General features: G+C 45.6%; 1 protein-coding gene across 1 annotated transcript in view; it reads left to right on the forward strand.

The window, feature by feature from the left end:
• Positions 1-16,222, forward strand: part of CELSR3 (cadherin EGF LAG seven-pass G-type receptor 3) — a 91,284-nt gene extending 75,062 nt beyond the window's left edge. Inside the window, exons 29-36 of the mRNA XM_081899390.1 lie at positions 55-181; positions 1,577-1,690; positions 2,078-2,214; positions 3,002-3,108; positions 3,971-4,144; positions 4,797-4,997; positions 8,945-10,067; positions 10,554-16,222. Of these exons, the coding sequence (XP_081755516.1) occupies positions 55-181; positions 1,577-1,690; positions 2,078-2,214; positions 3,002-3,108; positions 3,971-4,144; positions 4,797-4,997; positions 8,945-10,067; positions 10,554-10,581 (2,011 nt within the window). The 3' untranslated portion in view covers positions 10,582-16,222. The remainder of the gene's footprint in view (positions 1-54; positions 182-1,576; positions 1,691-2,077; positions 2,215-3,001; positions 3,109-3,970; positions 4,145-4,796; positions 4,998-8,944; positions 10,068-10,553) is intronic.
• The last annotated feature ends 11,314 nt before the right edge of the window (positions 16,223-27,536 follow it).

Here is a 27,536-nt window from a genome sequence, read left to right on the forward strand (position 1 = left end):
GTGTCTGTCCTTCTGGATGGCTCTTTCTCTCCGTCTCTCTCTATCTCTCTCCAGTATGACGCTGCGAAGCTCCTTCGTTCTGCTTCTAGTTATTAGCACTGCTTGGCTCTTTGGCCTCTTGGCTGTCAACAACAGTGTCCTGGCTTTCCACTACCTCTACACTGTCCTCTGCAGCCTTCAGGTAACTCTCTGCACTAGGATAAGGATGGTCAGGCAGGAATCAGGATATGGTGGAGCAGACAAAGAGGATAGTGGCTTCTGGTGGGAGCAATCCTGCAGAACATAACTAATTCTCACCAGTTCCCCCAAATGAACCACATGTGGTTTGGGAGTCATAAGTCTACACCTTCTTCACTCACAGAACTGGTTGCAAATTTCTCTGGATCAAGTCACACGCGCCAATCTGGTGTGTTTGCTCCATTACATTACGATTGAGGGTGTGCAGATCTAAATAAATTGCAAACACAACTGGCACATTTGCTGTAAATTGCACATGCTTTGTAAGTGTCGATATATCAGCCAGCAACTGTGTGGTGATTAACATACCAAGCAATGCATGATGGCAGCCCTTCCAGTCCAGAAGCAAGACATTTCGTGTTTTAATATGAACCTACCTAATTCACATTTTCCAAAACAATGCATGTTGTGCCCAAATTTTGCCATGGATTTCTCCAGCTAAAATAAATGGTACAAAATGCATGTGAGGAATTTCCCTTAAAACACATTGCAAACTGAAAATGCGGCAAACTGAATTTAAGACTGGGGGGATTGCAAAATTGACCAGATTTGCATATCCCTATTTTCAAGTACATACATTAAAACTTTTACAGAAGGCATTTGCATGAAAAAAATTAAATAGGAAGCAAGGAATTATGATAATGAGTGAAACATATAGCGGGGGAGCAGAAATTAGTCTACCACCACCCTAGAATTCACTTGCTAAGATTCTTGCGAAATATTACTTAAAGGCAAATTAAATATCGTGTGACTTTGCAGACATTTTGAGATATCCGGTGGTGCCTGTACATATGCTTATTTCAGTACTTCTGATATGCTGTAGTCTTGTTAGATCTCTATACTCACAGAGCTTCCTGTACTTTATGTGTCGATTCATATTTGCCTGCTTCTATGTAGAGTTTTCCTATCCTTGAGCTCACATAGAGACTAATTGCTCCCTCTAGCGGAAAGCTAATGTAGTCATTCTGGTAATTAGATCATGAACACTCAGCATTTATGTAGTAGTGGTTTTGTGCATGTTCCGTAACAAGGAGGAAGAATTTGGATTGCCATATGCCATGCAAGACAGAACAAGTGGATGGTGCGCACCCCACTTTCCTGGTCCATCTTCGGTGACTCATAAATGGCATTTGCAGCTCAGATTCAGTAACTGCACATAGGCCAGTGGCAGAGCATATGTGCTCCATACAGAAGATTCCTCTTCAGCCCCTGGCATCTCCAGCTATAGCTGCCTGAAATCTGGAGAGCTGCTTCTAGTCTGAATACCAATGGCCTGACACAGCGTAACACCAATTTCTAAGTTTCAGATTCACAGCCCCTCTTCCCTATCCCCCCATAGGGCTTGGCAGTACTGATTCTGTTCTGTGTGCTGAACAAGGAGGTACAGGAAGCCTGGAAACTAGCCTGCCTTGGCAAGATGGGTCAGGGCGAGGAATCCACCAGAAGCGGTCAGGTGGGAGCTGCGTTTGATCTTACTCGTTGGGTTAAGGGAGATGGGAGGATAACCTGGTCCATCCAAAGCCAAGGATACTGTCCTCTCCCAAAAGAGACCTTAACACTTTGATCAAAAAGTGCAGGAGGACTGCCTTGTAGTCACCTGGCCTACCTCAGGTGTGCATCCTTGAAGGGGTTCAGGCCTTCTTCCTACTGCCCTCGTTACTTCTAAAGGAAATAGTCCTTTTAGTTTACCTGGGGCAGGGGGAGCCTTTTTCCAGCCTGAGGGTCAAATCCAGAACTGAACCACTCTTGGGCAGGCCAGTTTTGACAGGTGGGCATGGAAGCGCCTCAGGCATCTCCCTAGAGAGGCTACTCTGTGGTGTGTGTTTCCCTCCCACTCCAGGGTCCCAACGCCTACAACAACACGGCGCTCTTTGAAGAGAGTGGCCTCATCCGTATCACCCTGGGAGCCTCCACCATCTCTTCTGTCAGCAGTGTGCGCTCAGCTCGGACCCATTCCAGCCAGCGGGGATACCTCAGGTGAGCAGCGGCAGCAGCAGCAAGAATGAGTCTCTGGGCTGCCCACCCTCAGCACCACTTGAGAACATACAGCTATAGGCACTTGCGTGCTGAGAAGGGTAGCCTTTCCGCTGGAGACCAAAGCAGCCCCTGGGACTTAATTGCGGTTCCTCTGTTTGCGAGGCTGGGTATAAAAGCAAATGGAATGATGATGCAGATCGGAATGGTTCTTTCCCTCTCATCCCTCAAAATGACACCCCTCACCTCCACATTTCTCTCTTGATGCAGGACAGAGATTTCCAAAAGAACAGAGATTATTATTATTATTATTATTATTATTATTATTATTTTAAAAACCCAGCAACAGAGCTCATGGACTATACTTTTACTATGGGCCGGATTCAACTAATTCCTGCATTGCAGGGGTTGGACCTTCCCTTCCCAACTCTATGATTCTTAATCAGTTCTGATAGCAGAAGCTAGTGCAAGGGATCCTGCTGGCCCAATGGCGCTTTCCTCAATTTTCCTCCCTGCTACACAAGGATTTCTTCTAAAGCATTGAGAGAACTCCCAGAACAGCACGTGGGACGAGGAGAAAGGAGATTGTTCCATCAGCCATGTGGAAATGCTTGCGTTGACAGAACAATCTCCTTAGCCCTATGTTGAATTCCACCCTATGATAGGTGTTCATGGACTAGGCCTGTCTAACAAACCTTTTTACCACTGTGCACTTCCCAACATTGATTTCTGACCTCTCACTTGAAGGGACAGGCAAGAGTTCTGAATATTTCTCTCTTACGAGTTTCAGAGAGAACATGATGGCGCATCAAGGCTCTGCTCTGGAAAACAACTTGCTCAACCACGCTGGTCCAACAGACCTTGACATAGCAATGTTTCATCGTGACGCAGGGCCAGGTAAGGCCAAAATCCAGGAGGCGTGCTTCTGATGGGGAAGTCTGCGGCTGTGAAAGGTGAAGGGGTGTCTCCAGATCCCAAATTAAAAAGAAATCTTCCAATGCTGTATGCCATCTTGACACATCTTTATATATACTGAGCACAGACCAAGCCTGCAACAAGGGCAAGTGACTAAGTGAGCAGACGTCTCTAGGGAAGGGAAGAAGTAGCAAGTTCCCTCCCCTCCAGGGTTTTTCCTAAGCAATCTGAGACTGCGCCTGTGCAAAACTAACTTCTCTTATCTTTTCATGCCTCTTCTAGTTCTGGGTGACCAGTGGGTGGGATCTTGTCACAGCAGGAGGGGGAGACACTTGTGGTTCTTCACCAGCCTGACTCATCTCTGCCTCTTAGCTTCTCTCTTCTCCTACTTCAGCTTCTGCCTCTGATCCTGGACTGCTGTCTGACACAGACTCTCCCAGCTCACATAGTCCTGTTGCTCCTTCAGCTTCCGACACCTCCTCCTCCCAGTCTTCTCCCTCTGACCACTCATCATTGTCCCACCGCCACTCCCTGGGCTCTGAGCCTTCTTCCCTTTGGGGTTCCTCAGCTGGTTCTTCCCATAATTCCTCTGCATCCAACCAGTCCATGACAGTGGCACCAAAACATTTGGGAACCACCATTCTAACATTTTGTCCTCTAGAGGCTGTGAACCAGTGACATGGTATGTGCTGCTAGACTGACCCATTGTTCCAGTCTGGCAGGGTTCATAACTTCAGCTTGCTCAGGAGAGGGCAGTTTATGTACTGGAAAGCTATTAGCCATCACTTGAAAAGCTGTTCCCTCAACCCCACCTTCTTTACATGTGTTACATATCTCCCCGCAGATCAAGACTCTGACTCGGACAGCGACCTCTCTCTTGACGAAGAGCGCAGCCTCTCGATTCCATCATCAGAGAGCGAGGAAAACGTGCATCTCCGTGGCAGATTCCAGCGCCAGTTCAAAAGGGCAGCACACAGCGAGAGGCTCCTCACCAACCCTTCCAACACCACACCCAAAGGCAAGTTCTGCTGGGCAGAGAAACGCCTTGACTCTCAGGCCAAGCTGGGCAACAAGCTCTGAGCTATGCACTGTGTAACATGTCAGGGCCCATTACAAAACATGGAACGCACATCTTAAGACAGGATTGTAAATCTTGTGGTCTCTTGGACTCCATTTCCCATAATACACAGCCCACATGGCCCAGTGGTCAAGGATTTGCCTGCGGGTAGCTCCTCTTAAAATTAAGGAGCCTGCATTTCAGTGCGAAGAAGAAAAATAATTGTGCATGTGAATTAAACTAAATACTTAATTGCTGTCTTAGTCTTCTTGCATGATCTCTTCCAACTCATATCAGGCACTCTGAGATCTCTGCAAACATCCCAAAGGGGGCGTTACCTGATGGTCTGTATATTACCTTCAGTACAGGTGTCATCCAGGCACTTGCTATTTCTCTGCCCCCAGAGCTGCGCAGCATGCAGTGGATGCTACACAGTGGGGAGTTGGCAATGTGACACATCCCTATTAGTTTTGCGCCATCCACTGCAAAGGATGAAAAACTTAACCAATTCTTCCTCACAGCACGTAGTCAAAAACCCTGGCGAATTCTCACATTAATCTGCTGAGATGCACTTTGTCCGCCTTGTAATATACCAGCCATGTCCTCCCTCTAGATGTAGATGGCAATGACCTGATGTCCTATTGGCCAGCGCTGGGCGAATGCGAAGTTCACCCCTGCTCCCTCCAGAAATGGGGCTCTGAGCGGAAGCTTGGGTTCGATGCCAGTAAGGACGCTGCCAACAACAACCAGCCGGACCTGGCCTTGACCAGTGGCGATGAGAACTCCCTCACCCAGACCCAGAGGCAGCGGAAAGGTAAGAGAAACGGAACTGCAGCCAGTGCGCTGTAGTGGCAAGCAGGGCCAATGTGGGAGAGCCATGTGGCCCAGGCCTCAAGCTCAAAGGGGGCTTCCCATTCAGATGCTTATTGATTTTTTTTTTTTACTTTTTATAAGCATCACAGCTGCTTAAGTGGATCAAATTGTGCCACACTCACGCAGCTTAGAGCTGTTATTATGAATCCCCCTCCCCCGTGATTGTTTCATTGTCTTTTATTATTATTCTATGTCAATTATGTTTTTAATGTTGTACACCACCCAGCGATCTTCGGATGAAGGGTGGTATATAAATTGAATTAATCATCATCCTGTGAAATTCCACAAAAGCATGATTTCCCTCAGGAATGAGTGCATTTGCACAGAAATATGAATTTGTTAAAGCTATTCAGATTATGTCTCACTCCTTTTTCTTTTATTTCTTTTGTCCAGGGAGGGGCAGCACCTTGTTTTGTTTTCATGTGCCATAATTTTATTGTCACCGCCCTTATTATGGCTCAGAAGCTCAGAAGGAAGTGACCGAGGCCTATATGGGCCTCTAAGATGGCCTAGTGGCAAATCCCCACTCATCCATGATGCTTGCTGGGTAGCTTGGGGTCCAGGGAAAGTCAGGGGCATAGTGTAGTGTTAGAACACATGCTTTGAATGAGAAAGATCCCTGGCATCTCCAGGGAAATGGCTGGGGAAAACTCCTGTCTCAAACAGGTAGAGCTACTACCAGTCAGTATAGGAGGGGATCCTGAGATAAATGGGCCAGTGTTCTGACTTGGTATAAACAAACCCCTGTGTTGCAATACAGAATAATCCGCTCAAATACAACCGTAACACATGGCTAATAAATTTAGAAAATGTATTATTATCAGTGGTTAGTATGTCATCCACTGACCTTCCTTATTTTTCACGTAAGAGGATTTACCGTATTTTTCGCTCCATAGGACGCACTTTTTCCCTCCTAAAATGTAAGGGAAAAAGTCTGTGCGTCTTATGGAGCGAATGTGTGGTCCCTGGAGCCAAATCGCTGTTGCCCTGCGCTCCTGGGCTGCTCTTTAGGAGTGGGGGGAGGAGCCACGGTGCTCTGCCGGCAGCCTCCGCTTTCCCCTGAAGCCCCGGCAACGTTTGCAAGCAGCGGGAAGGCTGTGCACTCCCGGGCTGCTCTTTGGGGGTGGGGGGAGGAGCCACGCGGCTCTGCCGGCAGCCTCTGCTTTCCCCTGAAGCTCCGGCAAGGTTTGCAAGCAGAGGGGAGGCTGTGTGTTCCTGGGATGGGGGGGAGGAGCCACGCGGCTCTGCCGGCAGCCTCTGCTTTCCCCTGAAGCCCTGACAAGGTTTGCAAGCAGAGGGAAGGCTGTGCGCCTTTGCTCCGCACTCCTGGGGTGCTTTTTGGGGGTGGAGTGGGGAGTCACACTGCTCTGCCTGCAGCCTTTGCTTTCCCCTGAAGCCCCGACAAGGTTTGCAAGCAGAGGGAAGGCTGTGTGCTCCTGGGGTGCTCTTTGGGGTGGGGGGGAGGAGCCACACTGCTCTGCCTGCAGCCTTTGCTTTCCCCTGAAGCCCCGACAAGGTTTGCAAGCAGAGGGAAGGCTGTGTGCTCCTGGGGTGCTCTTTGGGGTGGGGGGGAGGAGCCACACTGCTCTGCCTGCAGCCTTTGCTTTCCCCTGAAGCCCCGACAAGGTTTGCAAGCAGAGGGAAGGCTGTGTGCTCCTGGGGTGCTCTTTGGGGTGGGGGGGAGGAGCCACACTGCTCTGCCTGCAGCCTTTGCTTTCCCCTGAAGCCCCGACAAGGTTTGCAAGCAGAGGGAAGGCTGTGTGCTCCTGGGGTGCTCTTTGGGGTGGGGGGGAGGAGCCACACTGCTCTGCCTGCAGCCTTTGCTTTCCCCTGAAGCCCCGACAAGGTTTGCAAGCAGAGGGAAGGCTGTGTGCTCCTGGGGTGCTCTTTGGGGTGGGGGGGAGGAGCCACACTGCTCTGCCTACAGCCTTTGCTTTCCCCTGAAGCCCCGACAAGGTTTGCATGCAGAGGGAAGGCTGTGTGCTCCTGGGGTGCTCTTTGGGGTGGGGGGGAGGAGCCACACTGCTCTGCCTGCAGCCTTTGCTTTCCCCTGAAGCCCCGACAAGGTTTGCAAGCAGAGGGAAGGCTGTGTGCTCCTGGGGTGCTCTTTGGGGTGGGGGGGAGGAGCCACACTGCTCTGCCTGCAGCCTTTGCTTTCCCCTGAAGCCCCGACAAGGTTTGCAAGCAGAGGGAAGGCTGTGTGCTCCTGGGGTGCTCTTTGGGGTGGGGGGGAGGAGCCACACTGCTCTGCCTGCAGCCTTTGCTTTCCCCTGAAGCCCCGACAAGGTTTGCATGCAGAGGGAAGGCTGTGTGCTCCTGGGGTGCTCTTTGCCCTGCACCCCTGGGATGCTTGGTGGGGAGCAGCAAATTGCTGTCTCTCAGTGCCTCCTTATTCAACTGCAGAGGATTGCCTAACAGGATTCTGAGCTCCATTTGAAGTTTAAAAATATTAAGTTTGGGGATTTCTTCAAGTAGCAGTTTTGCAGAAATAGTCATAAATACATGCAAAGCATCTCCACAAACCAGTAATAGTGAGCTCAGCTACAACTGAGCAGGCATCTGGCTCAGGAACAGTTTAAACTGCACAACTATAACCAGACATCCTGTGTGTTTGTGTGTGGACCATGTTCCTAGCAGCTAATCTTTATTGCTGAAAAGAGACACTGATATTCCACTCCAAATCTATAATTCATTATACAAATTCTTACAAGTACAGTCCACCTATACCAAACCAAAAACATTGTGTTCTCTTGTTATTGAATGGAAGCTATTTATCTGCCCTCTTTTCCTCCTTTGTTCTTTGCTCAGTCACTCCATTTTGAATCTTCCTTTCAAAACAACCATGCCTATTTTGAGAAAACTTCAGAGATTTAGGAACTGGAGCGCAATCATTTTATCTCTTTGCTGTTCCTCCATACTCCAAGCACTTCTCATTTGCACAGCCCTGGTTTCTCTCCCTGACTATTAATATTCTTGATTAATAACAGTAAAATGCTCAAATTTTAGTTTTTGTGACTGCTGCCAATACTGACTTCCCAGTGATAATGAAAACAGCTGCATTATAATGGAATGTCTGTCCTTTGCCCATTCTCTTCATTATATACCGTGGCTCGCTTTAAAGCAGCAAAGTGGACAGGAGCCACACACTTTGCTGTTTTAAATAGCTTAGTACAACATTTGAGTCCGATTTTTTTTTCTTGTTTTCCTGCTCTAAAAACTTGGTGCGTCTTTTCGTCAGGAGCGTCCTATGGAGCGAAAAATACGGTATATACTGCTTAATGATCAAAGCCACAAAGCAGTTTACATAAAATATACATTTGAAATACCAGCAAACACAATATGTTAAAAACAAGATGGCCTAGATTTTAAATAAAATAGCCAATTTAAAAATATACCTAATGAAATACAATTGCATGTTATAACACATGCCAAATGAACACGTCTGGGGTAGCATTAAAAAAGGGTTTTGGCATATGCCAAAAATACAGAAAAGGTGCCTCCGTGGACAGAGATTTCCAGAGTGTAGGTTCTGCCATAATGAAGGATAGAATCCTTCCAACATTGTGTATCACTTGTTAAATGCTAATTCCACAGACTGAAGCAGTTGAGTGGACATACAAAGGATAAGGTGATTCTTCAAGTAAGCAGAAACAGCAGGAAGAGGCCATAAAGAGAGACACCGGAGGAGGGATATTGACAGAGAAGAGTAAATGCAGGATAAGGAAGCTTTCTCCTATCAATAGAAATACAAAAGTGACCTGCTGTTAGGAAATAGGATAGAGTAAGATGACTATAGATAGGATGGGCATTGCCAATGGAAAGCTCTCAGAGAGAGCCCTGGGAGAGAGGCTTATCCTTCTCACCTTCTGCTTTGCTTACATTGTGTAGGTATCCTGAAGAATCGGCTCCAGTACCCTCCAACTTTGCAAGGCCTGCCCTCCGTGGGCAGGATGGCCAACGACCTTTCCTGGTACAAAACCTCCACCTTGGGCCACCGGGCTGTCCCCGCTGCTTCTTACGGCAGGATCTATTCGGGGGCAGGCAGCCTCTCTCAGCCCGCGAGCCGCTACTCTTCCCGGGAGCAGCTGGACATGCTGATGAGGAGGCAGATGTCCAGAGAGCAGCTGAGCCGCAACACCTCCGGCGAGTGCCTAGAAGCAGTTGCCAGCAGGCACGGCTCTCGAGAGCGTTTGGACACCATCCTGAACAGGCCTGGGTCAAGGGAGCACCTAGACACGATCCTCAGCCGCCACGGGTCCAGAGAGCACCTTGCAAGCATACCCAGCAGGCATGGGTCTCAAGAAAATGTAGCAGAAGCAGCTTCTGGACACGATCAAAGAGATCATGGGAACACCCTACCCAGGAGGCAGGGATCTAGAGACCATCTAGATACTTTGCCCTGTAGATTTGGGTCAAGAGAACCGCTAGACTGTGGGGGAGCAGTCAGGGAGTTCTCTAGGGAATGGCTAAACACTATGCCGAACAGGCAAGCCTCGAGAGATCGGACGGACACACTGCCAAGTCGAGACCCTTCTCGAGAACAGCTGGATCTGCTTTCCAGGAAGCAGCCTCTGAGGGAGCAGCTGGCAACAGCTAGGCAGACGTCGAGAGAGCAGCTGGACTTTTTATCCAGAAGATCTAATTCCAGAGAGCATCTGGACATAGTGCCTGGCAGGCAGGCTTCTCGGGAAAACCTGGAGCCTCTTTCCAGACAGCAGCCTTCCAGGGAAAACCTTGAACTCCTCTCCAGGAGGCTCCCTTCTAGAGAAAATCTAGAAGCCACCCCCAGCCGTCACCCCTCCACAGAGCAATTAGATATCCTTTCTTCCATCCTAGCATCTTTTAACTCCTCTGTCCTGTCCTCTGTGCAATCATCCAGCACTCCCTCAGGCCCACAGACCACACCCACGCCTTCCGTGGCCCAGACTTCCTCGACACCCTCCATGCCGTGCCCTTCACCACCTCGCTCTGCAACATCCCACAGTATTTCCGAGCTCTCGCCAGACTCAGAGTAAGTGGCTTCCTTTCTGAGGGGGCATTTCCCCCCTTCTTGGTCCAATTCATGTTGCCTGTGACCTATCCAGTAAGGTGGGCGGATTTAGAAATGTGGATCTCTTTGTTGAAGAGAAAACAGCTGAACGAGAGAAAATCTTGATTCAGGGGTGGAGAAGGTATTTGCATGTCAGGGAGGGTTGTGATTTTCTTGCCCTGAACTAGGTTCTCGGGATTCACCACCACTCAGTGTGGTCTAAAAGCCCCATCAGTTGCAGGACTGAGCTGAAAATTCTCGCTGGAGAACTTTTGGCTGAAAATTGGGAAGCAGTCAGGAAGTTGAAAAATTGTGCAGAATTGGTGGCATAATCTGGGGAGGGGGACACATTTCCTTAAACTCATAAACGCAGTTCGTTCTGAACAGAGATGTTCTGTTTTTAGGCGTCTTAAGAAAGGAATGTCCATCTTAATTATATCTTTCCTTTCTTCCCATCCCCCTGCAAAGAATAACAAGAAGTGAAGGTCATTCCTGAGGGGTCCAGCTGCTGTGAGAACAAAGGAAGAAACAGGAATGGTTGCTGGGGCCAGGCACTTCCAGCAGAGGATTGGGAATCCCTCAGGGCACCTACCACGGAAGGACTGAGGCTGACTGGGGGCCCAGATCAACCACGTGGAGAACTCGTGGGCCGAGAGTCAGGCAAGACCTGGCTGTGGAAGAAAGGTGTCTTTGAAGGGGGGGTACCTCTGTGCCACACTGGCCACTCTCCCTGCTCCGAGGGAATGAGGTGGGGAAGTTAACACACCACGAGCAAATCATATAAACAAAAACAACAACAACCCAGACCAATTGAAATCTTCCTTTCTGATACATTTCTATACTCTGTGCAACCGTGAAAGGGTGGGAGGGTCCGGGAAGGGGTTTTTTATACATTTTTGTAACTTTGTAATCAGAGAGAAGAGAAATTTCTATGGTTATTTTTACGGTCCTGCTGTTTCCGTTGCCGTGATGCTGATCTCATTTGTCTTTGGCAGTGATAACGTCCGAACTGTGGCATGATGCTATGCAGGCTTCTTCTCCAAGTGAGGGCTCCTCAGAGGGCCTTGCAGGGTAGGAAAAATGGAGCGACAGATCATTTGAAGGCCCTCTTCAGACTGCCCTTTAGGCAGGCCCCTGCCTGACATCCTCACGGTGGCAGCACTAAGTGGCGGCCATCTTGCTGGGGAAGGGGCAGGCCCAAACACACCCACCACTGGCCCAAGCCGTCAGTCCCGTGATTGGACCCTTGAATGCGCCAGAATTCCCACATTCCCTTAGCCAGGAGCTTTCGTGGAGCTCTTGTGAATGCTTCCCCATGTGGGCACAGCTTTACTGCTTCAATTTAGAGGCCTCGCATATATTTTATATGCTCTTCCATACACGGCCTCCGTCCTCTTCTCAGACATTTTTGCAGCCAGACTGGGTATTGGGAACCATCCGTCCTGTGAGGCTGGGCTGACAGTGAAGAGATGGAAGAATCTGAGCCCTCTAAGGTGCCTCTTCCTAAACTTAGCCTTGATCCAGCCATGGCGTACATGAGAAACTTGCCTTTCTCTTCCTCTTTCTCATTCATTTTCTTCCTTCATGACAAGTGCATTAACCACGGTGCTTCGCTGTCAGCCTACCTTCTCCTACCAATTTCCTATTCCTTGGGCCCTGAGTGTGAATGTCATGGTATACAGTGTTTAGGACACAACTTCGAAAACAGGGTGGCTTGTTTTTTTCCCCGTGGGGCTCTTACATTTAACAGCAGCAGGAATTTAGCAGGTCAGGATCTACCCCTGACTACAGCCACCTGCTGAATTTTTTTGGCATCACACACACAGCATTGAAAAATTCAGAATGATATGTTTAAAAAACAAAAGTTCAGAAGTCCTGCCTGGGGTGTGTGGGGGCGGGAAATGGGCAACCTTCACTAAAAGCTGAAAGAGAGATTGGAGAATTCTCCAAAGCATCCCATTTTGAATGGGACCCCCGCCCTGAAGTTTCAAAAGAAATCCTTTGTGGAAAACTTATTTCCTTCCACCCAACCTCTGCATGTTCCCTCTCATCAAATGAAGAAGAAAGCATTCTGAGGATTCCAGACATTCCATTAATGTGATGCTGATCTCATTCATCTTGGCAGTGATTGGCCTAAACTGACAGGATGCTCTTCTGCATTATTTTCAAAACCTTGTTTTTAAAGGGTCCTTCAATAGTTTCCCCACCCGTGGAATAACATTATTTCATATTTGTGGTATGCTATACCACTGATGTAATCCACATGTGGTGAGGTTATTGATTACTCAGGAAGTATCTATGTCAATCTGAGGCTTATCCCATAGTGCCAGCCTTCCCCAATTCCCATCAGTATCAGTACCATGGTCGCCAATGGTCAGGGACAATGGGAGCCCAAAACATCTGGAGGGCACCAGGTTGCAGAAGGGTACCAGAGTGGCACCCCAAGCTTACGCAGAAGTGGCACCTGACTTGCTTCCACCATCTCTCCATGCCTTTCATGCTGCTGCTCAGGTCTGCCACTGACTCCTGGCATTCCTAAGCAAGTGCTAATCTTCCAGGAGTTCTCTCTTTAATCTGCCGTTTGGATACTGATACGGATCTAGAAAACCTACGAATATGAGCTATAGACCACAACCGAATTAAACAAGGGAGCAAATCCTTCATTCATCCTTTTCATTTAGCAGTTCATGTCCTGGTGTGCATATATACAAAACAACACAAATATGTTCTCTAGGTAGAAACTAGTGAAATCCAGTTGTGATTTATGGTGCAATCCTATATATGTTATGGCGCAATCCTATACATGTTATGGTGCAATCCTATTGTTTGCATGGAAATGTCCCACTATTTTTATGGAGTTTACTCTCTAGTGAGTAAGTATGCATAAGGACTGTAGCCCTAAGTCTCATTACAGTAGTACCAAAGCATTTTAACTGTACACTTTCGCCTCACTTATTCCAGAATTAGTCAATAGCTTTGACTTGCTCATTTTTTCACAGTACAGTACATGATTTCTTACTCCCTGGACTGTAAGCATTTCTCTCTTGTCTTGAAATGAAGTGAACATTTACATCATTGTATGTAGTTGTACATGGACACACACATACACACACACACACCTCTCCAGCTCTAAACCAAATGCATTTCCAGGTGCTTTTGTTTTTAACAAATTATAGCTCTCAATGGCCTTAAAAGATTCAGAAAAGCTGCTTTGCTGTCAAAAGCCATCCTTTCTATCCAGGCATTAGAAGAAACGGCCCTCATCACTGCACTTGTGCTTATTTAAATTGAAATAGAAATGCAAAATGCACACAGACACACATAAAGCAACAACCTGTAATTCTAATTTGCTTTTCACACTTTATTCCACTCTTCCTTTGGGTGCCCATATACTCATTTCTTCTTTGTCCCAGGAGTGTGGCAGTCTAGTCAACTCTCAAGGGCACCCAGTTAATTTTGGGGCCTTGGTGCACAACTGTTTGTTTTCTTTTTAACCACACTTTTTTTAAAGCAATAGTGGGGTACCACTAGTGGTGTTTAACTCCACTTAGGACTGTTCGCCTCTCCAGATTACCTTTTCATTGTGCATTCATGATGATTTGCACTCATGATGGTGTCAGGGCAGTTATACGCAATCCCTGCCAGTGCTGTTTGCTCCTGCAAAAGTTTCAGGGTAGACAAACAAGTTGGTGTGTGTCCCATAAGCTTCCTGCTGAAATCCTGTGAATTTTCACTCCACCAATGGGCTGAGGTGCAGAAGTGCCCCACTTTTATTGCGCCAGAGCGGAAGAGTGCCTTTCCAGACAGCAATAATGTGGTGACACTGAGGAAATGTTGCAGAACAACCAATAAAACCCTTGCCCTCGCCCAGATCAGAGAGTAGGACCTGAATGTTCATAAGGGCAAGTGATACAGTCCCTTCGTGGCAATGCGTTCTCTCAGAACCATCACCAAGAATTGCCTGTTTGAAAGCAGAACCGTCCATTAAAATCTCCAAGTTAGGGAGAAGGCGGCCTCCTCCCAGATATGTTAAATTTGTTTTCTTCCAAATACAGGGATAATTTGAGAAGGTTGCGTCCAAATAACACCCTACACACACACACACACACACACACACACACAGAGGAGTGTACCACATATCTGTCTGAATGTTTAAATTTCTAGCTCTGGTGGCCGAGAGGATTGTGCTTATCAGAGAAGCAACTGGTCTTTTGGTGCTATATAAGATCTACTTCCAATCTCAGGCTTCCCTTTCATGTTGATGTCTCCTAACTCACTTTCAGCGGCGACAATGCTCCATTTACTGCCTTATTACCACAGAATGCTACAGCTTAATGTTAAACAAAACTGACTTAATGTTTACACTGGGGGACTTTTTTTTCTGTGATGGTCCAAGGTGTGTGGCAGCTGGCTTGTGGCCGCCCCTTCCACTCGCTCAGGCCAGACGCCTTTTGATTGGTCTAATTGTGACTAAGAAAAAGGAATGGGGTTTTTCTTTTTTAATGATTCTCAAATACATTCCACAGTCTGTTACCCTGGGAGGGAAAGGGCTCCCGTTAGCCTTCTGACCTTTCCCACTTGTTGCCTGAGCAAAGGTGGGATTGCTCCAGCTTTTGGTCAGAGCTGCCTTTATTCTCCCATGTAGAAATGGAGGAAACCATTATGTGCCAAGCCAAGAGGCGGGTGGCAATCTACCTCGGCTTCCAAGCAGAGGGCACAGTTATCACTGACCCTTGCAAAGGCAGAAGATGGGGGATTGGGCCCAGAAAAAAAAATTAGCAGAACTTACTTGTTTATAAGAATCAAGCTAGGAAGAAACGAGGCTGAGAAGCAAGCAAAGACCCAGGCATGCTTTTGTGCAAATATGTAAAAGAAATGAAATGCAACTTCTTTCTCATGTAAAAGTGCAGATCATTCCAGACGTGCTGAATGCAAAAGTCCTTTGTGTACTCATCATCCCTGAATGTGACCTGTTGGGCTCCATTAAAGAGCTTGTTTACACTGGGGGTTTTTCAGTCTGTGTATGTATATATAGCCAAACCAGGATCCAGATTTTCTCTTTGTTCCACCGATCTCAAGAAAGATTGTCTCCTACTTTCTTTGGATGCTGTTTGTACTTTCTGCCCTCTTTATAATTCAATTGATGTCTGCAATGTTTATTCATCATCAAAAAGAAAAGAAAAGTAAGCTAGTTGGTGGGTTGGTGGAATACTGGAGTTTCTGTTTTTATTTTAAACTGATTTATATTGGAACCAGGCTTTTCTCTCTCTTCGGGAAGGGCTTGATTGGGTGAGTGGCTATGTTTTCTTGTGGGTTCGATTCAATATCTAGAAGAGGCCATGCCATCAAAGGAAAGCCCTCATCTCTCTCTCTCTCTCTCTCTCTCTCTCTCTCTCTCTCTCTCTCTCTCTCACACACACACACACACACACACACACATAACTGCATCAGTACAGATCTTTCTTACAAGGAGGCTTCCATTTTCAGAACCTCCACTTCTACTTCCCAGCATGTTGAACATGGTTTTGTCTAGGAGGGGTGCGAGGCCATCAAACCCACCAAAGCTGTGTGCAGATTGTCCTGGTCTACCAGGGCACTCCTTTAACAACACCAACCCTGTTTGTTAGTTTGAGGAAGAAAGCAGATGGGTCATGTTCAGAGGCGCTACTTCTGCCCGAGAGGTTTGCATGCCTCTTTGGGGAATAAGGAAAGGATCCACCGAACTCATCAAACGCTTCGCAGAGATGTGTGCCAAAAAGAATGACACTGAGCTATAGGCAAAAGTGTCAGCCTCTCTCATGCCTTCCTAGTGTTTGCTGTGTTGCTGCTGACAGCTGGCACTCTTATCACTGCCTTGAAGAGCTCAGAATGTTCCTGGGGGGAGGCATTCCCCATCCCCGTCTCTTTCCTGGGAGATGAAGTTGCCGTGCAAATCTGCAGAGCGGTTCTTTGATTGTACATGTGGTGGCCTAGGCTCTGGAGAGCATTTGTTTTGGTTGGTTAATTCTATTTTTCGTCTTTCCCTCCCCCTCTCCAGTTTGTTGGCAAGGGGCAGAGAGAGGTCTGTGGACGTCCTCCCCAGCCATGTAAAATTGTACCATGAAAGCAACAGATTTGGAAATAAAAGATAAAACACAGTGTGGCTCCCTCGTTTTGTGCCTGTCTGCTTCTTACTTCTTCTAAATTTTTCATTCATGGGGAAAAGTATGGCAGAAGTGCTTATATGATGATGAGCCATGCTGAAGTTCCAGGGTTTCTGAAAGTTTAATGATGAGGATGAGGAAATTAAAAGACTGGTCCTCTCCACTGGATAAAATGGTACCCCGCTGAACAAGACTAGGGAGCTTATGGCCCTCCAGATGTCGTTGGACTCCAGCACCCATCAATCCCCCTAGCGTGATCAGTGGTCCACGGTGATGGGAGTTGTAGTCCATCAACACCAGAAGGGCTCCTGGTTAACCACCCTGGTAAACCAGTAAGAATCACTTGGAGAACTATTGGACTGTAGGGCTTATTCTGTTCAATTTACAATGTGAGTCTGTGCCTACCTCCTCAAGATTTAAGTCCCACATTTCAATACAGCCTACCTGCTTCCAAGTAAATGTGTGCAGGACACACTCCTCTCTGCATGTCTCCTCAAAAGTCATTTCTGTTGAGTTCAGTGGAACTTAATCACGGGTAAGCATTACAAAGGCTTGCAGCCTTAATCATGAATGACATCCATCAGTGCTGTTTTTCTAAAAATATGTTTAGGGGTACTCTCATTTTCCTACTCATATTGAAATACTGCCCCTCAATGAGGCCAAACTTAGATACACAAAATATTTAGGGGTATGTGTCCCCCCAGGAAAAAAGCACTGACATTAATTGATTACTATTTTTTTTTAATTGATGGTCAGTCATCGTAGTTGGATAATAATCTCTTTGAAAACAATAGCTAAACATGGAAGGAAGAAAAAGTAACCCAATAGCTTTGCCCAACTTTGGAACACTCAAGGAATGAGTTACTGAGCATACCGGAGTTTTATTTTCCTCTGAAGAGTGAAGAGGGATAAATATTTACAGCAAACCATGGATCCACCCTCCACTCCACCCCATGAACAATCTTAAACTTGCTCTCTTCTTCCAGCTACTATTTGAGCTGATTCCAGAGTGAAATGCTTGTAAAGGGCATATGAGCAATTGCTTTGCTGGGACAGACCAAAGGTCGCTCTGCTGTAGCGTCCCATTTTCAACAGAAACCAGTCAAATGACTGGGTGGTCACAAGCAAGGCATGAATGGAGGGACATTCCCCTGTCCTCCATCTCCAGTAACTGATACATAGAGGCTCTGTTGATACATCATGACTAAAAGCCAGGCATAGGCAAACTTGGCCCTCCAGATGTTTTGGGGCTACAACTCCCATCATCCCTAGCTAACAGGAACAGAGGTCAGGGATGATGGGAGTTGTAGTCCCAAAACATCTGGAGGGCCGAGTTTGCCTATACCTGCTAAAAGCCATTGACAGATATAAAAGCAAGAGTAGGTCACCTTATCCAAGCTTTGATTATAATAATAATAATATTAATGATGATTAATAATAATAATAATACTCCACCCATCTGGCCAGGCCTCCCCAACCACTCTGGGGAGATGCTCCTTCAGGTATACTGGGCCAAGGCCGTTTAGGGTTTTTAAGGTCAGCACCAACACTGAATTGTGCCCATCTCCTAAGCATCAGGTCCCACTGATGGAATGTCAACCATCCTGAACGGTTAACTAGTAATCTACATTTGAACAACTAGTTTTTAATTCTACATAGACATTTAAAAAAAAACTTCCCTCAAATATCTACAAGATTATCTGTGCTGTGATCACAGGGGATCTAATCTCATTAAAATCTGTATTGGAAATGCATGTACACTGTGGAACTGACAACGCAGACTGGCGAAAACCTGGTGGGGAAACCCTATGAAGTCAGTGTTTGCTAAAATGAGGGAAAGTGGTTTTAAAGCAATTCACAGATGGCACTAGACACCCACGAAATGCCACAGGTTAATATCTCTTTCATCTGCTTTATGTTGAAGAGGATGTCAACAGTTATGTTTCATATTTCCATATATGGTTGGGATTGCAAACTCTACAATTGTTTTGGAAAAAGAATCTCCGAAGAAGCTTCTTCTATTATGGGACAGGTGATATACAACCTGATCCAAGGCTTGCTTTGTTTAATCTATAGCTGAACATAATAATTTACTTAAAGACCTACTAATCTTCTTCATGGCTGCAGATGGAAATATTGGAAAACATCTACTAACTTAACCCTAGAGGTATGGCGGTGTGGAGGATGCCCTATCCGGGTGCCTTGCTTTGCACTTCTCATGGTCGTGTCTTTGTTTAATCCCACCTGGGACAAACACCTAAGGGCATTTCCTTGACAATCTTTTTTTAAAAAAAAAAATCTGAAGCATGGCATCAAGCTAGGTGCCCTCTTTATTCTCTGCTGCAGCAAAGGACAGCCTCCACAAAATGAGTCTAATGAGAACTGCCTCGAACAATGAGAACCACAATCCTTTTATCCTGCAAACTGCCCTGAGATCTACTGATGAATGGTGGTATACACATTTAACAAATAAATGATCGGAAATTGTTTGAAATACAACCATGCACAGTTTACGTTTCTTTGTTCCCTGCTGGTGCTCAGTTACCCCTGTACTGACTCATACGCTGCTTTCTCAATTCCAAACAAAATAACTCTTGAGGAAGCAGTTACAATATGTTGCAATATGATATACCTCACTTACCTCTAACCTTCCCTGTTCATATGCAACTGTCGGGTTCACACAAACAGTGGCAGGCATCTCACACTCCCCATCTTCTCTTTTGCTTCAGGATGCTAGCAGAGTAGAATTGCGGAGCTGAAAGGGACCTGGGGGTCATCCAGTCCAAATACCAGCAATGCAGGAATCTCAACATCTGTGATGGCCTGGGATTCCGATTCAGAGGATGAACCAGAGGAATCCCAGCCTGCACAGGAGTCCCCGCCTCCAGGGCCGGCTGAACTGGGGCAAGGCCTAGATGCTGAAGAGCCTGCACCTGTGGCAGAGCATCAGGAGCTGGCCCCAGGTGAAGCCCTTCTGGCCCCAGAGGGGCTTGACGACTCAGTGGCCACAGGTGAGCCTCCTCCAGGGCCCAGTAACCCTTCGGCCTCTCCTGATCTGCAGAGGCTTAGGGCAGAGAGGCGAAGGGAACTGGTTGCCCCCAGGAGGAGTGCTCGCCTTAAGGCCAGAGGAGGCGGGGCTCCTGGGGGCCGGGACCGCCCCAAGCCTTAGAAGAGGATAAAAGCCCAGTCAGCCCGGCCCCAGGTGGCGGGAGCAATGTCGTTGTTGGCTTCGGACCTACCTGTGTTCCTGATCCCTGCTCGGCCTCCTGTTCCTGACCATCCGGTGTTCCTGTTCCCTGCTCAGCCTCCTGTTCCAGCATTCCTGTTCCCCGCCCGGCTCTCCGCCTCGGACCTCGCCCCTCTTCGTGTGGACTCTGCTTACACCCACGGTACCTTACCCCCGGGACCAGCACAACATCATCCACAGGAAGATGGAACACAAACCCTTATGGAGAAACTAAGCATCTTGGAGCGCTAAGAAACACAAAGACAGCTTTGAAACTGCATGGCCCATTCGGGGAACTGGAAAGGATGGTGTCCTCTCACCGCCACCTCCACATGGCTCACTCTGGGAAAATTGGTTGAAACAGAGGGTGGAGGAAGTTATGGTAAAATGGGCAATAGACATCGGATATAATTTGGATTTTGACAAATGGACGAGGTTGTGGACTAAAGGAATGAAATTTACAGCCTGTACTACCCTTAGAGAAAATATGGAAAAGATGATGTACCGTTGGTACATCACCCCTGTGAAATTGCAAAAAAATGTATAAGACTGGTGATAAAAGGTGTTGGAAGTGTAAATCTAAAGAGGGAAGTTTCTACCACATGTGGTGGAAATGTGAAGAAGTTAAAAAAAATTGGGAATCCATATACAATGAACTGAAAAAAATACTTAAATACACCTTCGTTAAAAAGCCCGAAGCCTTCCTTCTGGGAATGATCGGAGACGAGATTAAGAAAGAAGATTATATAATGTTTCAATACGCAACTGTAGCTGCCAGGATTCTGCTAGCACAAAATTGGAAAACCCCAAATATCCCGACCGTTAAAGATTGGCAAATTAAATTATTTGAATATATGGATTTGGCAAAAATGACGCAGAACATCAGACAGCAAAAAGGTACAAAGCTTATTGACGATTGGACCAAATTCATAACATAAATGGAAACAAATTCTAGAGATATAAAAATCACAGTAGGTTTAATATAACCCTTGCGATGTGTAGACGATATAAAATGAAAAACTGCAGAATGGATTTAATATTTACATAACCCAAAACCGAGATGGAGGGAAGTCAACCGTTATTTGTTGTTAATTAATGTTTGTCTTCTGGTTTGTTCATGTGTTTTGTTTTGGTTGATGTTTTCTTTTTTCTTTGGTGTGTGTTGTTTATTTTTGTTTTTCCTTTTTTGTGGTTTGGTTATAGAAAATGAATAAAAAGAAGTCAAGAAAGAAAGAAAGAAAGAAAGAAAGAAAGAAAGAAAGAGAGGGTGGAAGGCACCTACCTGATGTAACCAACTTGAAACCATTACACAGACCTGCATAATGTTTGACTACATCATTAACATTGTTTATGCCTGGGATGTTTCTGTGGGGGGTGGTAATATGGGGATTGTTTGTTATATGTATTTTTGAGGAAATGAAAAAGAAAGTTAAGCTTGTCAGCCAGCAGCCGTAACAGCAGGTAAAGTCCAACTGGCAGTTCAGCTGCTTTGGGATGTGATTTGTCTACACAGGATTTGCACCTTCCTGATTGTGAAGAGGACCAAAATTTAGCTTTGAAGCAACAGAACTCATGGGCAGGTAAGAAGCAAGAACCGACTACGAGAAAGCGAGCAAAGAAAACTAGGCAGGCACAGGAGAGTGAAAGCGTAAGTGATAAGAGTGAAAGGTCTCTAGGTCCTTTTCTGCAAGGACCTCGTTTATAGCTTAATTGAGGGGTTGTGTCTCTCTTGCTTAAGTGGCAATTCAGCCTTGAACAAGCAGATAAGGAAAGGAGTGGTTTAATGGGAATCCAATAGCCAGTAACCGGATAGGAGGAGGGGAAGAACAAAGCCTAAAGTCTGCCTTGCTCTTGGCTCTAGCCATATTGTTATAGACATAAGACCTATCTGGTCCAGTGATCAGTTCTCACCGTGGCCAGCCAGGTGTCCAAGGGGAGCCCATAAGCAGGATCTGGGCACAAGAGCACTACCCTACTCCACTTTCCAGCAACTGCTATTCAGAAGCATGCCACCTCTCACTGAGGAGGTAGAACATACCCATCAGGGTTAGTAGCCCCTGATAATCTTAGCCTATGAGAATTTGACTCATCCTCTTATGAGGCCATCCAAGCTGCTGGTGACCCCCCCCCCCCACTGTCTTTGTGGGACAGCATTCCATAATTTAGCTAGGTGCTGTGTGAAGTATTTTCTTTTGTCGGTCCTGAATTGTCCAACGCTCAACTTTATTAGATGTCCAAAAATGAACAGCCTTATTTACTAATTTCACAGAATTTATACACTGCTTGATTGTACAAAAACAAACAAACTCAAATAGAATAATACGGAATGTTAAGTTGTGGGTGAACATATCAGACGACACAGCGATTCTTCAAACAGCTCTTGTTTATTCACAGGCCAGAACAGAACTGAACTGAAGGGTTCAGCCAGCCTGCTTATATAGAGCTCCACTAGAATGCAACAGTAACTACTTTCTGTAACTATCCAATCACTGAACTTCACTTTCAATCCCTTATTTGCAAATGTGGACCTGAGTGAAAACTATCTACAGAATCCCCCTGCTGGCCCAAGGTGAGAACTTCAGTACATAACACAGAATATATGACTTTGACCATTTTTGCCCCAATGTGTACAGTACACTGATACCATAGAAGCTGAATGCCTTGGCTCCTGAACAAATTGGCTCCCGAACAATCGAAACCCGGAAGTGAGTGTTCCGGTTTTTGAACGATTTTCAAAAGCTGAACGTCCGGTGTGGCTTCCAATAGGCTGCAGGATGCTCCCGCGGCCAATCGGAAGCCGCACTTTGGTTTTCGAATGGTTCCGGGAGTCGAACAGACTCCTGGAACGCATTCTGTTTGAGAACCAAAGTACGACTGTACTTACATTTGCCATTTTCTGTTTCTCCATGCCATGCAAAACTTTATAAACGTTATCATGTTGCTGCTTTCTCACCTTTTCTCTGAACTAAGTAGTCCCAAATTCTTCAGCCTTTCTTCACCAGGGAGTCACTTCATCCCCTTGGTCATTTCGGTTGCCCTTTCTGAACTCTACCAGGGCTCCACTCAGCAGAATGAGTTGGAGTCTGCCCCCAAGCGCCATTCTCTGCCCTGGTCCCATCCAAATGCAGCAACCACATTTTGAGGTTGGTGATGATATACACATATATGTTGCCATCATTCTAAAGATGACCCCACACCCATAAGACCACTAAGTCCACAATCTGAAATTTCCTAACAGCATTGCCACATGGCCTGCTGGAAAGTCCTGTGATTGTTCTCGTTGGCTTGACTGCATCACATTTAGGTCTTGAATCTGTGAGCCAAGCTTCATTGTTGTCATTTAATTCATTTCCCCCATAATCATCTAAAAATAGTAAGGTGGCATACTGGTCATGATTCAAAGGGTTTAACACACAAAAACAAAACCCACTGCAGTCCTACATCTGATCTTGTTATCAAGGTCATGGAGTACACCAAGGACTGAATTGCCATCTGCGATCTATAATTTCATAACAAGATAAGGAAGGTGACTGGGGCCTTCCATGTGTGTAACTCATAAGAGCATGGGCCATGATTCCACAGAAAAGAGCACACCATGTTCCCCAGGGTTTGGCAAACACCAGCACTTGCCATTGGATGCTGATTGTAGAACACATCAGCCAGGAGAATTTGCACTTCCAATGTGAGTCTCCTCAGAGGCAATAACATGTCAGCCAGACAACAGCACTCAAAGAAGACATGGAGCAGAGCTTGTGTAGGGTGTGTCCTCTGATGCCATCCCAGTCTCCAGGTGGTGTAAGACTCAAGGGGTTCCAGATGCTTTTCCCTTTGGGTTTGCATTTCCTTTTGGAAATGAGGCACAGTGGAGACTGGTATCTTTATGATATATGGTTTATTTACACATATATGCAACCTGAGTCTACGATGGAGGGGTTCACAATGTTAACACCCCCAAAAGATCCTGCTTCTCTCATAGCTGCAGCCTCGGATTCAAACAGATATCAAGCATTGCTAACCCTCTGCTTGCTGTTTTTCCCATAGCTTCTTAACATCACACAAAGCTTTGCCCTAAAAACTCGGGCTTTGTCTTTCTAACCATCTAAGAGCTGGAGGAGGGGCCCCACCCATTTGTCTCCTGGCACAGGGCCCCTTTCCCTCTTTTGTTTTAATGGCCCTGGCAATCACCTCATGAGGAAGCTAGCCTGACGTATATTTGAACACTCATTTTTATTTATTTGTTTGTTAAATTTGTATCCTGCCCTTCATCCAAAAATCTCAGGGCGGTTCACTATATAAAAATACAAGATAAAAAACACAAAACACATAATAAAAGCAAAAGCAAAACAAACCACGGTTAGCCACTGTGAGGGCAGAGTGATGGAATAGATGAGCCTGTGGCTTGATCCTACAGGTCTATTACATTTTTAATGGTTGTGCACTAGATAAAAACTGCTTAGTAATGGAATTATGGAGAAAAACAGAATTTTGGGAGACTGGTAGTTGGCTGGAGGCAGTAGAATAATTCTTTTGATACCTTAAACAGAATAACTGCAAGCAAAGCTAACTATATAAAGCAGGAATGAGGATCCTAGGATGCAAATACTCTGGCCAGCACTGCCAAAGGTCAGGAATGATGGGAGTTGTATCTGGAGGACCATAGGTTTTGTCGTGTAAGAGGAGAGGCCAAAAAGAGGAAAGAGAACGGACCAGAGTTGTGGCACACAGAGACAAATAAAAACAGATGTTTTAATGACAGTGCCAAAACAGATATCAACAACATTCTCAACTCCCTGAGGAAAGCATGGCTCAGATTAGAAAAGCGTAGCACACAAGCTACTATCACAGCAATAAGATTTAAGACCAGTAGTTACAGAAGCAGCAGAAGCTAGATTTATAGGGATTAGAAGCCTGGCATCCACGAATTCATAACAATATGTTGTCATCATTCTAAAGATGACCCCACCCCCATAAGACCATTAAGTTCACAATCTGAAATTTCCTAATGGCATTGCTGCATGGGCTATATGAAGCACTGGAAAATCCCGTGATCGCTCTCATTGGCTTGACTGTATCACATTTGCATCTTGAGTATGTGACCCAAGCTTTATTGTTGTCATTTAATTCATTTCCTACTGTAATAATCTAAAAATAACAAGGTGGCATGGCATGCTGTCCTCTGGTCATGATTCAGCAACAGAGAACTTAACGAGACAAAAAACAAAAACAAAACCCACCACAGTCCAACATCTGATCTTGTTATCAAGGTCATGGAGTACACAAAGGATTGAATTGCCATCTGCGATCTATAATTTCATAACAAGATAAGGAAGGTGATTGGGGCCTTCCATGTGTGTAACTCATAAGAGCATGGGCCACAATTCCACAGAAAAGAGCACACCATGTTCCCCAGGGTTTGGCAAACACCCGCACTTACCAATGGTTGCTGATTGTAGGACACATCTGCCAGGAGCATTTGCATTTCCTATGTGAGTCTCCTCAGATTCAATAACAGATTCAGTAACGGATACCAGAACAGAGACTGGTATCTTTATGTTATATGGTTTATTTATACATAGATGTGTTCAGATGCAAAAACATTTCAGCCAGACAACAGTACTAGAAGAGGACATGGAGAAGAATCTGTGAGGTGTGTTGTCAGGCTGTGGCCTGAGGAGAGTCCTGAAGGGTGGTTAGAGATGCCTAAGGATCAGCTTTGACCCCATGCCTGAGGTTGCCCACCTCTGCCCTAGACCTCTGAAGCCAAAGAAGAAGCCTTCAGATTCTAGCATGTTCTACTGCACTCAAGTCCTGCTTGTGGGCTTCCCATAGACCTATGATTGGCCACTGCGAGAACAATATGCTGGACTAGATGGGCCTTTGGCCTGATCAAGCAGGGCTCTACTCATGAGGAGGAAAAGGGACAGAGAAGGGAAATTAGACTAATACGATTAAGGCACTCTGCTTCTGAATTCTTACTGGTTAATGTGAACATGCCAACACTGGTGGAGCAGAGATGGTGAGAGTCACCCAGTTACTGACTTTCTGCTAATATTTCCAGTCTCAATGATTTGTGGGGAGGGAGGACCTAGTCTTGCCATCCACTGCCTGATACCTGTGTCTAGAAGTGTGTTCCCCCCAAAAAAATAAATGGGTACAGTTTACATCCTTCATTCATAGTTTGTTTATTTTCCACCTTTAGGAACAGGTTATCTCAAGGTGACTTGGAAATAAAATGTTTTTAAAAGTATTTTTTATTAATTGTTATCCATATAGTCCAAATAACAAAATAGAATTTCCTGGGACAAACACATGAAAACCAAACCAAACCAAAGAAAGGCTGGCATGGGCTGTTATATTCATTCACAAGAAAAAATGAAAAAGCTGGTTATACAGATATTTGCAATGAGATACAGACAGGTAAGTGGAGAGTACCTTCATAAGAAAGGAGAGAACAGGAGTGTGGTGCACATGACTTTCGGAATATACAGAAACATAAACCTATAGCTGAAACCATCAGAGGCACAAGGTGTACCAAAAATAAAATGCTCCATACTACATAAAGGGGGCAAAAACCAAGATATTCAGTGTTACTTATCCCACATTTCTTGAGAAACTTCTAGAAGGGCAAATGTAAATTTCCTTTTTTTATTTATTCAATAACATCCCACAATTTTTAAAAACTACAATAAAATATATAATTAAAAATGCAACAGCTGCGTTTTCATTTTGATTTTTTAAATGAGAACCAAATAAAACAAAAAAGAAGTCTCCTAAAGGGAGAGTCTATTTAGCTTTTCTGGAATTGGTAAGAATGGCAACTGAGAACAATGCCAATCCATCTCTGAGCAAGAAACAGAAAATATCTTATTTTATAAAGGTAGGCTATAGCATAGGCAAATGAGAACGGTCATGCAGGATGGCCAAGTCTTTGAAGATGTAAATAAGCACAGAATAGCGATTGCTTTAGGGGGGGGGACACAAAGACAAAGCAAGTTCATAATGAATTCTGGGTAGCATAAAATTCCCAAGGGGCTTTGGGTACAAAAAGGAAAGAGTATTGCGTTAAATCCCTGTTGCTAAGGGTCAAAGGGTTATTTGAGGAATTTTAATGATCAAGGCCAGAGTTTATCTGAAGTTTGTTGGATGGTCAATCTATAATTGAAGGTCAAAAGTGTACCTGAAGTTTGGCTTATCAATTACTAGTCTAGAAATAATGGAATACATTTTGTGTAGGCAGTATGCAAACACAACAAAATTGAGAGTCATAAAAGTTGAAACAAAACTCATCCCACCACCTGATATCCCCACCTCTGCACTGTCAGCAGGTGAGCTTCCATACAGAACTGGGTAACATTTTGGACTTAAACAAAAGCTCTCCTTTTAAAATTTGTAACAATAGAAGAGAAGAAGAGAAGAAGAGTTTGGATTTGATATCCCGCTTTATCACTACCCGAAGGAGTCTCAAAGCGGCTAACATTCTCCTTTCCCTTCCTCCCCCCCCCCCAACAAACACTCTGTGAGGTGAGTGGGGCTGAGAGACTTCAGAGAAGTGTGACTGGCCCAAGGTCACCCAGCAGCTGCATGTGGAGGAGTAGGGAATCGAACCCGGTTCTCCAGATTATGAGTTTACCGCTCTTAACCACTACACCACACTGGCTGTTTAAGAACTATTACTGTGTTAGATGCTTTAGATTTTAAGATTTATGTGTTATTACAAGATGGATATGTTCAACAATTCTAACAATTCAATCCTAAATGGAGTCTTGCCTTGTTTCAAACAGGCAATGATCTGGATCAGAAATGGCCACCATTTTATTGATTACAGATATAGGTGGATGTTACATTCCCATGTCGATGAGCCCCACCTGCCCCTCAATTCCTTCTACAGCATGTTCATGTGTCCATTATATCTAGGTTCTCTTCTTGGGTCAATGAGTCCATCAGCTTGCTCACCCCATGGCTCAGATCCAGGAAGCCCAAGAGCCGCGCTTATGGCGAACGGAAACCCAGTGACCCAAGACGTAGTGCAGTCAACTTAACTGCAAGGGAGCCAAGGAGGGAGTGGTGTCTCAAAGATCACCG

The sequence above is a fragment of the Podarcis melisellensis genome (genome assembly GCF_964234715.1).
Source record: "Podarcis melisellensis genome assembly, chromosome: 2".
Taxonomy (NCBI): Eukaryota; Metazoa; Chordata; class Lepidosauria; order Squamata; family Lacertidae; genus Podarcis; species Podarcis melisellensis.